At 25.0% G+C, this 14201-nt stretch overlaps 1 protein-coding gene across 10 annotated transcripts in view; it reads left to right on the top strand.

Annotated features, from left to right (window-relative positions):
- The window catches only part of LOC107454684 (nuclear pore complex protein Nup214), an 89507-nt gene that overhangs the window by 3399 nt on the left and 71907 nt on the right, over positions 1-14201 (top strand). For all 10 annotated transcript variants that reach the window (XM_043053616.2, XM_071183695.1, XM_071183694.1 and 7 more), the window contains exons 2-8: positions 823-888; positions 981-1107; positions 2671-2882; positions 6955-7147; positions 10230-10355; positions 13398-13495; positions 13621-13718. In XM_043053616.2, the coding sequence (XP_042909550.1) occupies positions 850-888; positions 981-1107; positions 2671-2882; positions 6955-7147; positions 10230-10355; positions 13398-13495; positions 13621-13718 (893 nt within the window). In that variant the 5' untranslated portion in view covers positions 823-849. The remainder of the gene's footprint in view (positions 1-822; positions 889-980; positions 1108-2670; positions 2883-6954; positions 7148-10229; positions 10356-13397; positions 13496-13620; positions 13719-14201) is intronic.

The raw sequence follows: 14201 nt of genomic DNA, 5'->3' as shown, positions 1-14201 counted from the left end.
TAGCTTAAATAAAACCACTGATTGAATATTTATTATAAGTAAGTGGCAGAAACAAACATCTGTTAAAGATTCAAACTTATTTATATTAAAAATCAAATTGAAATAATGAATAAATTAATAATTTTAAAAATATTTCTTTCTTTTGTTCTTAATATTGAAGTATATATATACTTTTAATCATCTTTTTCTGAAATAATGTAATTTAGTAGTTGTAAACCCTAAATTGGGTTGGTGGTTCAACGACGGTTAAAAAATAAAAATATCTTTGTCATATTAGCTTACTGTGAAAATATATTATGTAAATATATAAGAAAAAAATATCTGCTATGTCAAAACTGACGCTAATTGAAATATATGTCAGTTTATTTATTTATTGTTTTGAATTCCTTAAGCTTTTGACTGGGGCTTAAAATTTAGTTGTGAAAATTTTTATTCTTTCAATGTATTTTGATTTCTATTATTTTTAACGCATGCTAATTTATTCTCAAAATGTGTAGAATCAAATGAGTTTTTCTTCATTTTGAAAGGAAAAATTTTAACAATTGGTGAACTATACTTTCTAAAATTATTTTGGGAAAGTTATTGTAATTTTAGAAAGCTCTGCAATTTAGGGACTAATTTCAAACCGGGGAAGGAAAAAAAAAAAAAACTGTGGTCTAGGGAAATATTAGGCATTGAAAATTTTTTGCACCCCTTGGTTGAGCATGCATTAAAAATGATACTAATGTAGATAAATATTTCTGCAATCTTTTATAGATTTTCTTAACTAAGGATTAAATTTTTTACAAATTCATTTAAAAAAATTATTCTTATTATTTGCAGTTGTATTATATTAGACGCTTGCTAAAGATGGAAATTTGTGAAGCACCTGATCCTGTTGAAGTTACTGTAAGTTTCTAATGTTATAGTTTTAGATTGTGTTATCTAGAGTAATGTTACAAATTTTGAGTATCAGATTATGATAATTACTTCTGTTTTAGAATTTTCATTTTTGCCAGTTGAGAACATTGAGACTTGCTAAGGGAGATGAAAAAGTACCAAAAGATTGTATTAATATTGTAGCCTCAGCAAGTAAATATGGATTACTCTTCGTTGGAATTGAGCATGGTAAGCTGTAATTTTATCACAAATAGTTAAAATGTGTCAAATTTTTAATTTCTTATTTGAGTAATGAATACTGAATATTTAGCTAAACACAGTTGAACTCTCTTATTACTAGTTTGATAATAATATATTTTTTTTACTTGATTTAAATCACTGATCTATATCAAATTATTCAGATTAGTAACTCAAATTGTGCGGTTCAGATCACTGATTGATATCAGGTGATTAAATTCACAATACAAATCAAGGGATTCTAACCACCTTTTAAAATATGATTTGAATCAAGTGATTCAGAACTTCATTCGAATCAAGTTCTTTGGATCACCAATTCAAATAACCAATCACTATCGAATTACATGATTCAACTTAGATTTCAAGTTCAGTTTCCTTCCTTACCTAGTGCCCTTTATCTCCATGCCAACTGTCAATAGAAGAAAAAAGTATTAAATTGTTAGAACTTGTTTAAATAAATAAATATGCTTATTATATCTTTCATATAATTTTAATATGTATTTTGCTAGAAGATCTAAATACTTTTAATTGTGGCAAGTTAGTGCATTACTATTTTCGCTTTATAAATTTTTTTATTTGCGAATTCTTAGAATGGGAAATCTTGAATACTTTATAATGGTTGCATTAAAAACACCATGATGTAACAAGACATTTTTAACTTTGTGTAATGTGGCATTAGTATGAAATTAAAGGAATTGAAATTTAAGAAACAATAATTCATTGTAATTTAAATCTATTCAGATAAAATCAACTGATTCAAATCACTAAATTGAAAAAAAAAGAAAAAGAAATCAGTTATCTGTTGGCAATTTCTTTAATGTGTTAAACTGTATTTAATTTCCCTTAATTAATTTCCGATTCTTTATTGGATAGAATTTAAATTTTATTTTACATAGTCTCTATTAAATCTTAAACTGCAAATTTGTTTTTAAAATTATTATTTAAATTAGTTTTCTTTTATAAAACCTATTAAATATTTTTCCTTAAAAAGATTATATAGTAAAATTGTGAAAATTTCGTTTAGTATTGTTTAAAATTTTTTAATAGTTTCTTGGTATTAATTTTTATAATTGACCACATTGACTGAATGCAATTTCATGTGAAATCTAATATAACTGTAAACGTAATTAGTAAAGTATATGTAAGTTATTAAAAATAAATACAACTTATTCAGTATTTAATAATTTTAAAATTGTAATTCCATTCTTTTTAACATGGTAAGGTAAAATAATGCAATTACTTAATAAAGTAACAACACTTTCATAACTTTGAATGATAGTCGTTATCAAACGTTATCGACGGACTAAGTCATTATCGACGGACTAAGAAGATAGCCGAGATATAAAAAAGTGATGATAATATTGATAAATATGTTAAAAAAAGGATTAATAGATAATTTACAAGCATTAATTATATTAATTTTATGTGTTTTTAACAGGATTTTTGATTATTCATAATCAAATATATTTGGTTTTTCTGTTCAACATAAATACAAATAGACAATTTCCTTTTTATGATAAATAGGGATATACACTTTTATTTTTCCTTTATTAGGTTTTAAAGTTTTTAAACTGGAAAACATTTTGAATTTAAGTGAAGACAGAGAAAACAAAAGTATTGAAGAAAATTATTACTGCCAAGTAGTATCTTCTGAAACCCCTGTTTTGATGTCCATAAGTGCTGATCAGAAAACTTTAGCTGTTTGTTTTAACAGAAATGGTTCATTGATTTCTGACATGTATGACATTGCTGCTTTTGAAGATCCAGTAAGTGTCATCATTTTGACCTACATTATGTTATTATTACTTCTGTTTGTATATTAATCTATTAAAACTGTTATGTATTTTTGTTATTGTAATGCTTAATATTGTGTTAATCATTATTTAATAATTTTATTTTCAAATTTGTAGCCCAGATATCCTTCAAAATCTAAGTCTTTTGTAAGAACCTGAAAATTTCAGATTTTTTTTTTAAAAAAAGTATATAATGTATGTTTTATGATGCTAAAATATTAATTTTGTATTTTTAGAAAGATTCTTATTTTAAAAAGTACACTTACAATTTTAGAATTTTACTGTCCAGTTTTTATATTAATTTATTTCATAAGGTAATGAAAAGAACATCAATTTGTCGTAAAAACTAATAAACAATACATACATATGGACAATGTACAGTCAAACCTCTATATCATCATGCACTTTGATATCTTGAGAACACCTGAATTCCGTTCATGGTTAATAGAAAAAAAACTTTTTTTAGCTTAAGATATTTCTCAGTGACCCTCAATTTAAAGAAATATTTTCCATCACCAAAATTGTCCCTCTTCCAATGAAGAGTTTAGAAGGTTTTTTTGAATTCTAATACTTTTTCTTGAACAATTTTATAAATCATTTCTTAAAATTTAAAAGAGAAAAAGATGACCCTGTTTGAAAAGAAATTGTATGAATTATCTATTCCTCGAGAAATAGACAAGCAGGAGGTAGGAATATATAAGAATATGAGGGCATAAAATAGAGAATAACTTGCAAGTTTAATGAATCAAAAAAAAAAAAAAAAAACTGATATTTTAAAAAGAAGTAGTTACTGTGGACATAAATGTTTCATCAATTGTTCCTATCTGGAGATCAGGTTAATATAAGAGGCTAGAGTATCTGGAAATATACTAATAGAAATGGAGTATGGCAAAACAATAGAGAAATCAAATAAAGATGCAAAGATATTAACATTGCATAAATTAAGTTTTTTTTAAGTAAAGCATAAATTAATATATATATATATATTTTAAATAAATGCATGTTTTACAACTTTTAAAATTAGAGTCTAGTTATTTTCAATGAAATACTAAAAAATATTTGATTTTCCAAATTTTCAATTTAACAAAATATTTAACGTCCCTTTTCAGGTACATGATATTGAGGTTTGATTGTATATGTACAATTATATGAAGTTTTACAACCCTCTTTTTGTGATAAATATACATTATGGTAGGTTTTCTACGGTGTCTTGCTTTTTTAATGAATCTGATTTTGAATGAAGTTTGTCTTGAGCATGTTTAATCAGCTTGAGTAGAAAGCTATAAAGTTTCTTATGCCTGTAGTAAATGTTGTTTCTTGCAATTAATTTTTACTTGTTACACATTGAACATCTGCAGAACATAAAATTTTTTATTCAAATAATTTTTTAGGAAGATATTCTCATGTGTGAAAATTAAAATAAATAAAAATTAAAAAAATATGTACTATAAATTTTTTATGCAATTTATATCTTTAAGTTGCTCAGCTGCATCATTTAAATTGTTTTATAGCTGAGTTAAACTTGAGAGCCAGTTTTTTCTTCTTCTTTTTAAAATTGTGCAAATTTGTCAGTTTTGATTTTGCTGAAACTTTCAGGATTTGTTCACTATAAGACATATACTTTTTATTTTTCAATTTTTTTTTTTCTTCCTTGAAGTTTTAGAAGCTCAAATTTGAAGATCCTATAGAATTTTAAGAAAGCCACATCTATTTACATGCAGTAATACTTTTTGTGACATGACTGAACCATACTGTGTTCATAGTTTTCCTGATAAAAATTATTTTGTCCTTGTCTTCCTGATATTTGTGTGTGTCCAGAACATCCCATTTTCTTAGAATACAAATGCAGATTTTTATAAAAGGGTTTTGGAAAATCAAAAAATTCAAACTTTTGCCCTAATAGTTTTATTTTATATAATGCTCGTAGAATATGTAAAATTTGATAGTTCCAATTTAGAGACTGTCTAATATTTATATAAGTGGTTCTGGCATGTATCAATAGTCACAGCATTCATGTTCAAACCTTTTTTTGGAAATTTAAACATTCTTTGAAAGAGAAACTCAAGTGACTCTTTTATAATTTCAAATTTTTAGAATTAAGCATTCAGGGGTCATACACTTATTTATTATTTTAAGCAATTTCACTAACAAATCTTGTAGGGTGGACTTTTGTAGTTTCATAATTTTTAATTCTTCTCTTACATGAGATTTTAAAAACGATTGATTTCAATCAACAATAAAGTAATCATATAGAATTTTTAAACAATGATTTGAGGGATCATCCACTAAAATTACTTTCATATAAAAATGCTAATTTTCATATTCAGTGTTTTCATTTTGCTACTATTGAAATTATTACCTGATTATAGAAGTCTTGAACTGAATTACAAATTTTAATAATCTATTGGTGTGAGAGAATATTGATTAATTGATACAGTTTTTTTTAAGGAATGGTATTGTAATAATTTTCTGTGTATTGATTTTAACCTATTATGAATTCTTCAGTATTGGTAAAATTATGATGGAAATTGTTAAAACTATCAAACTAAACAAAGCATTTCTGAATAATATATTTTATTATTCTTTTTCTGTAAAATTTGATGCCCTAATTTTTTTGAAAAATGTCCTGATCTTTTCCTTTACCCACTACGAAGCATGTCTGTGTCATTGACCCTTATTTTGTGTACTACTTCCACACTAACTTTTAAGACATGAATATGTTCAATGAGGTTTAAAATATTAAAAAATCACTGAAATAAGGCTATATTCTTAAATTTTGACCATCAAAATTTACTTGTGCCAACAATAAACTACAAAGGTATATATTTCTGTGAATATTTTGCATATTAATTAGTACCTAAAAAAATCATATGATGTGTACATTTGGCAATACCTTTAAACTGACCATAAAATATCACAAAAATTGAAATTTCTTAGGGGACAACTTACATGTTCATTAACTGCTTTCACCAAAACTAGACAAGTATAAAATTTGCTGTAAAGTAAGCTTTAAATATAGCAGAAACAAAATGAAGTCAAAGATCTATAGTTACTGTCTCAGTTATAATATTAAAATTTGACACTATATAATATGGTTTTATTATAATATAGCCCTATAGTTTGCTGCCCGTGCCTGAGTATACAGAAATAGTTATGTGAAAACTAAATGGTTTTTTTAAAAAAAATTTGATTGAGACCCAATATAAATATCTGAAGTTACCATCTTTGTTTTAATAGTAGTTAAAAACATTTCTCAGGTTAGCGGAAAAATCAGGATTGCCTGTTTTACGAGGTTATCTGCTTTCTCATTTCCCCACAAACCACAGTGGCTTAGAATCAATTATGGAACTCTTATCTTTTCAGCAGATTGTAGAGTTTTCATGATTCTTTTACAAATTAATTGTGGCTTGGCAATCAATGAGGAGGAAATTTTTTTTTCATGTTCTCTAAATTATTTTGGAGCACAAGGTAAATTGCTTTCATTTCTCCATCTAAATTGTCTAAATTACGACTTAGGGGCTCTTTGAGTTGGAAAACCTTGGAGAAAACACCAGCTCCCTCTCTCCCAGTAATTTTTTTCGCTGAGTATAGATCTGTATCCAATTGTTAACGGGGTATTTTTTTCCGTTGATAGTGACAAGAGTCGCCGCTTTGCCCTTTTGAGCAAGAAGGACAAAATGAAATATTGGAATTTCTTATTTCATGGTTCCCGAAAAGACAGAGGGTCTGAAATCAAGGATTTTGTTTCCTGTAATATCCAATGAGCCAGATATTTTCGGGAATTCTGTTAAAAAGGTACTCTGTGTTTTCGATCTCAAAGTACTTGAGAATACCTATAATAAGAACCATCTTTTTCTGAGAGTCAAAGTAACAAAAATTCGACTGTTATGCAAATAGTCAATGCCAGTCTACAGTTGAAAAGCTGGGACAGGTGTTGAAAAAAACAATAATGTTAATATATCAAAAATGTCAAGTACCCAACCTTGCCTAACTTAGAAAAACTGTGTATGTTGTGTACATTTACTCATATTTTTAATATTTTCAGCAAAGTACACCTGTTCCTTTTCAAAATGTTCTACTTTCTGGTAATGGGACTAAGCTGAAAGATTTTGCTTGGAATCCCGTTGCTGTCAATACATATGCATTTTGTACAAGTGATGGCAGTTTGTCTGTTCATGAACTTACTGGAACCGATCTAAAAATTGCTGCAAATATCCAGAATGCATCAGCCTTATCTGGTATGCATTCTTTCCTTATTTACTAAGGTGTTATGAATATTAATAGTTAAGTAATCAAATATTTTTACAAGGTGTTATTAACAATGCTTGCTAAGACATGTTTGAGATATGGGAAGATAAAAGTAATCTTTAATGAAATTTTTACCAGTGTTTCAAAATATTTATTTTAGTGAAAGATATTAGTATCACTTTAAAATGTTATGTTGCTATTTATACTAGTACACACTTAACTAATTAAATTATGTTAAAATTAATTAAATTTTACTAAAATAAAGTTAATAGTTTTTAGTTTGTTAGAAATTATGTGAGTAATGAAATAGGTTATTTTATTCCGTTTGTTTTGCTAAAAAAAAAGTGCTAGCGATATCCATTGCTATTTTAACACATATTTACATGAAATGCTTGCAACTTTAGTTTTAGTTGTTTGTTAAATGACATTCTTTAATTTTCTAAGTATTAGATGCTATACTTGTAGTGAATTGTTAAAATTATTAACATAAGTTATGTATAACTATTTCTTCATCGCAATTAAGTAAATAGTAGAACATTTTTCCCTTTATATTTAGGCCACATTTATTATTTATTTTTAAATTTCATTTTGAATAAACAAAAAAAAGTGGTATTTTAATATAATTTATGTATATTTTAACAAATAAAAAGTCTTTTAAGAGATAATTTTTACACATTTATTTTATACATGGTCTTTATCCTGAGGTATATTAATTATCGGAATGAACTATAGTTCTATATTTACCTAATTTGAGTTTTACTTGTATAATTCAAAAATGTTTGTATGCAAATTTTGTGTCGATTTTAATCAATAAAACCAAACTCTTATTGGATAAAGCTTCTTTGCTTCCTCTTTTTTGGGGAGTGAGGTTGTTATATTCTGTTGTTCAGGATTAAGTTCCATATTTCTTCAAATACCATTTCTACGGTATCAGTGTTATTCAGATTTCTGAAGTAAGGATCCCAGCGTTGGCAAGAATTATGATTTTTTTTTTTTTAAAAAACAAAAAAATTATGAAAAAAAATCTGATTTCCTTTTTATTTAAATCATATAATTTTTTTTTTACTTAAATCTGATTTTTTTTTTTTTTACTTAGACTAAATAAAACTGATAAGTATATTAATAATGCTAAACATTATTTTAAAAACAATATAACTAAATTACCTAATATTTCTAACTAAAATGGTTAAAATTATTATATAATTATTACAAACTAATCACAGAAAAAATAAAATCAATGTTTTTATTCAAACTACTTTCATGGCTTTATGTTTATTATCATTAGTTACTTATCAAATGAATGAAATAATTTCTATCCGTAAACTTTAAAAAAATAAATAAGTAAAAAATACAAATTCACTAGGTAGTGCAAGTTTTTCTTTATGATTTATATACACAAACTACATGTCTAATGAGTTTTAAAAATATATTTATTTAAGTTAACATGAAACTAAATTGGTATAATTGTATTATGTTCATTACATAGCAAATTATTTACATAAGCAGTAATTAGATACTTATAATTTAAAAGCTCCATATCTCTTCAATTCACTATCTGTCTTTTATTTTCTAGCATATTTTGAAGATTTAATAATGATTTTTATACTTTCCCCCCTCATTATTTCTCTGGATTAAACCTTCAATATCAATGAGATCAGACTTTGAAAAAAATTGCAACCAAAATTATCCTAAATAAAAAAAAAATATTCGAAACAATGATTTTTTATTTACTGATCATTGTGATTTAAGTCAATGATTTAAAATAAAAGTGATTTCAATCATGCCAACTCTGTCTAAAACAAGATAAACTGTCAAAGTATAAATCTTAAATCACAACGTTAACTCTTTATTACGTTAACTCTTTATTTAAAAAAAGTTATTGATGTATTTTTTTTAGTTATGTTTTTATACTTCATTTAAACTAAGTGTATAATTCAAATGTGTAATTTAAGTGTATAATTCAATTGAAAAAATAAAATTATTGGAAATATAAAATTAATTTTTTCAATGATTTTTTGCCCTGAATGTATTTTTGATTGATACAGTGTGACAATGATTTCTGGCCACAAAGAGTCAGTCATAATGGCTATTAACTAACATAATCTTTTAGGACTGAAAGAGAATATCATTTTAAATTGCTAAAGAGAAAAATTTAATGAAATTTCAAGATATTTATAACGAAACATAAAATTTTTCTTATAAATTAAGATTAACTTTTTTTCTCCATATTATGTAAATTTTATGATTTTTTTTTACTTACTAAAAAACAAACAATAAATTCTAATTTTAAGAACTTTCTTTGAAAAAAATTGTTTCCATTAAAAGAAGACAATTTAAAAAAAAAAAACCCTAAATGATTGTCCAAACGAATTTATTTCATACATTGAAACTGGCTTACTTTTATCGATTAAATTATTTTAAAAACTTTTTTTTTCTTCATAAAAGCTAAAATTATTTTTATATGCAAATAATAAGTTTATGCATTTTATTCAAAGTTTAAAAGGGGAAAAAAAAAATCTAAAATACAGGAATTTTTCACTCAAGTTATTATGGGAGAAAAAAACTAGCAAAGAAATAAAATGCATTATTTCTACAGCTGTGGCAACCTTCGCAATCTTGAAAATGCCTAATATCTTAGTAAATTGTGCTAACAACTATTTAAAGCTATACAGGAACAAGTATCAATGTTAAAATATTATTCTGCATCTCTAATAGTCAGTGAAAAAAAAAATCTGTTAAGAATCACTGAACTCAGCAATTGGAAAGGCTAGTTATATAAGTAACAGGAAAGGAAAGCTATTGCTTTACTTAATTACGGCTATAAAGTTCATGAAGATAGTGTGAAAATAGCATGTATAATGATGACACTTAATTGGTGAAAACTTGTTTGTGAAAAAAATTATAATCATTTCAGGACTATTTCATTATAAAAGTACTTCAATTATATTTCATTTAACTTAAAAAAAGTATTTGCTAAATATTGAAACATGAAGTAGATCATTAATTTGTTGCATTATACTTTGATTGTTTTTTCTGTGACTTTTATTTAATTTATATGTTTCATATTTTCAGTCTGTTGGAGTCCTAAAGGCAAACAAATTGTTGTTGGTAAAATTGATGGCTCTTTTAGTCAATACAAGCCAACTTTACAAGAGGTTAAAAACATTCCTCCTCCAACACTTGATGAAAAAGTAACAGGTGAGTTGTTAATTTGTAGGTGTATTGATGGAAAGCAATAATTCTGAGCTTCTCAAAAAGTAAAAATTCTTGTTGCATCTTATTTAAAATGGGTAAATTAAGTTATCAAAATACTTTGTATTTTCAGAACACAATAATCAATATCTTATTTAGTAGGAGTCAAATATCTTATTTAGTAGGAGTCAGATGAAAGGTAAAATTAAACTCTAAGGTTATGTTAGATTGTAGGTAAACCCTACTGTTACGTTTATTGAGGGGAAAAAATATTGACAAAGACTTATAAATTTTATGCTCTTTTCTAATTTATTGCGATTGCACAAAGAACAATTAATTTGAATATTTCAAATAATTCTAGTGAAATTTTCGACAAAAAGTAATTCATGTACATTCTGAAAATTGCCTTATTTGAAACAAAAAAAAAAAAAACAAAAAAATCCACTTCTACTGATAATTATTATTATGATAACAATTATGAATGCAAATTAATTTAATACAAATGCAACATTTAGTATAATGGACATAATGTTCTATGATTTCAAATTGAAAATAAACTTTTAGAAGATGTAAGCTAAAATTAAATAAAATATTACAAAATGAAAATGGTATAATTAATAATAAATATTTTTCTTGGTTCTATGTTCATTTTTATTAAAGAAAAATGATACATGCATTTTTTTAAAAATTGTAACAGATTTTTTCAGCTAGAAATGCTTCTTGAGCATGTTTGCCATTAAATAGATTATTAATTTATGAACAATTTCTTGATAAACTGTGAAAATTCATGTTCTTCCAAATTAATGTTCTGGAAGACAAAGGAAAAACAAAATTTCAACAAAATACATATCTTTTAGTGTTAATTATCATTGATAATTTTATTTTTTCAGAAATATTTTTATTTACTTATTGAACCCACTAATGCACTATTCCTCAAAGTAGAGTTAACTCGTGTCAAGCACTTGTGTTTTATAAAAGTTAAATTTTTTTTTATTTTTTGACATTTCTTAAGTAAAATTTTTTTTTTATAGTCGGTAATTGTATATGTGTGAGTGAGAGAGAGAGAGGGAGAGAGTAGATGTTATTTTGCTAATATTTTAATATAGCTTATGTTTTATTCTGTAGATTAGCCATTTTGCTAGGATTTTTTAGAAGCCAGTGAAAACAATGAAATGGTTAAAAATAATTACTGAAATCTTTATTGAAAATTTAAATGATTAATTAATATTAGAATAAATTCATGCAGTAGAAAAAATACTAGTAAATATGTTTATCTTTAAAGTCAATGCATTATTCAGTTAGTTTATATATAAATGCATTTGTGTGAACGTTATTTTAAATAGTTAATTGTTTTATCTTTCTTAAAAATAAACTACCTATTTCCTGTCATTTGGATCCCATTTTGTTGTCAAATACAAACATTTCATATACATCCAATGTTGTCGAAAATTGTTAGTACACCAAATTGTTTTCAAAACATCTGCGCTAGTTGTTTAAATTTCTGCGGATGTTTAATAATAAATGTAACGCGAACAATTTATTTATAAAGAGCAAAATATATTTTGAAAAAATATCAGAGAGTCTGAACTATAAATCTCTCACATATAAATTTATGAGTGTTATTTATTTTCTTTTAAATCCATTTTTTTTCTTGTAGANATGTTAGATGTTATTTTGCTAACATTTTAATATAGCTTATGTTTTATTCTGTAGATTAGCCATTTTGCTAGGGTTTTTTAGAAGCCAGTGAAAACAATGAAATGGTTAAAAATGATTACTGAAATCTTTATTGAAAATTTAAATGATACATTATTATTAGAATAATTTCATTCAGTAGAAAAATTTTAAATATGCTTGTCTTTAAATTCAATGCATTAATCAGTTAGTTTTTTTTTTATATAAATGCCTTTGTGTGAACTTTATTTTAGATACTTAATTGTTTTATCTTTCTTAAAAATAAACTACCTATTTCCTGCCATTTGGAGGCCATTTTGTTACCAAATACAAACATTTCATGTACATCAAATATTATCAAAAATTGTTAGTACACAAAATTGTTTTCAAAACATTATCTGCGCTAGTTGTTTAAATTTCTAGGGATGTTTAATAATATATGTAACAAACAATTTATGTATAAAGAGCAAAATATATTTTGAAAAAATATCAGAGAGTCTGAACTATAAATCTCTCACATATAAATTTATGAGTGTTATTTATTTTCTTTTAAATCCATTTTTTTTCTTGTAGACGCATTAAAAAATATTAAAATCTTGCATTTGTAACACAAAATAATTTGTCTGCAAAACCAATTCCTCCAAAAATAAAGAAGAAGAAAAATATGTTTAGAAATTATTATTTTTTAAATTGTTGGGGGCATTTAATTTGTGACTAACAATGGAGTGATTTTAAAAAAAAGTTTACCTCTGACAAAATATTCATTTTTATGCAATTTTTGCCTTGATTTTAATAATAAATTTGCTGATTAATACATATTTTAAAAATACTGAAATTATATTTTTCGGAGACTTCTGTATAATGTCCCTTATATGAATTAAAAAATTTTTATGTTAAAATTATTTTACAAAATATTGTGTTAGAGTATTTAATTGAAAGCTTATTTTGTCACATTTCTGTAAATAATTAATGGCTCCATTTTTCAACTGAAAATTCATGTTTCCGTTCAATTCTATTAGAAATCAAGTTGCATTATTTATTAGCATTGATAGTATTAGCTTAGGAAAGAATTTAGTTGTCTAGCCATTTTTCTCAAACTCTATCATGAAGCACTCCCCCCCCCCTCCATTTGCAAGATAGTATTCTTTGTGAGGAAAATAAATTTATTTTATACATGAGAGTATTGAGAATTTTTTGTGAAATTTTTTTAAATCAAGGTGATTTTTCTTATTTGACAACTGACTATTGGTGGGTTTCCCAGAAGAACGGGAAAAAAATCCACTATATTGATGTATAAATGAGTTAATATGGCTTTAATAAAAAAAATTATGTTTAGTGTTTTCTTATGTAAATCTTTTTTTCCCCCCCCGTTAGTGGAAAACATCTGTTGGGTCTCTACAACTCAATTTGTTGTCCTTTATGTGCCAATCACAAAAGGTTCTCCACCATATTTATTTGTTGTTTCTACCCCAGTAAGTAGCGCCTTTATTAAACTATATAATGTATATATATATATTTACTTATTGATTTCACTGGAATTTTGTTTAGTTTGCTCAAAGTTTTTAAAATATTTCAGTGGAATATTTTATATTTTTAGAAAGGTTCTCCCATTGTATATCAGAATTTTTATGACGTGTGTTTGGGAAATAGCTCCAGCGATGAACAACGATATTTTTTACATTTTGAACCAACTTGGTTTGTATTTTTTGTATTTGAATTTCATTCTAAAATTACTTAATCATGAGAAATTTTCTACATGTTTATGATGTAATATATTTTATTGTGGGATTTATATCAATTTCTTATTATATATTTTAGCATATATTGTATTAAAAAGTCATTTTAAATATCAGTTTTTTCAACTTCTTTAAGTTTCATTAAATGTGAATATTTTGTTGGTATTGATGTTTTTTGGTATATCTATATAATCCACAATTAGACAAAAGTTATTTTTATTTTGCTTTTAAATCGACTTACAAATATATTTTTTAACTAGATTAATTGTTAAACTAGTTAATAATAAATTGTAGTTGCCCGTATGTTTTGCACAGCTCCTACATTTAACTAAGAAATGAATATTTCTCTTCTTTGTACCCTTTAACTAGTACTTTTGCTTTTTTTTTTAAATTTAAATTTAAATTTAATCGTTATTTCCTATTGCATTTTTTTGCTTATAAC

Source organism: Parasteatoda tepidariorum, chromosome 7 (genome assembly GCF_043381705.1).
Source record: "Parasteatoda tepidariorum isolate YZ-2023 chromosome 7, CAS_Ptep_4.0, whole genome shotgun sequence".
Lineage (NCBI taxonomy): Eukaryota > Metazoa > Arthropoda > Arachnida > Araneae > Theridiidae > Parasteatoda > Parasteatoda tepidariorum.
The sequence above is the reverse complement of the archived record's forward strand: the minus strand, read 5'-3'. Positions and strand labels throughout refer to the sequence as shown.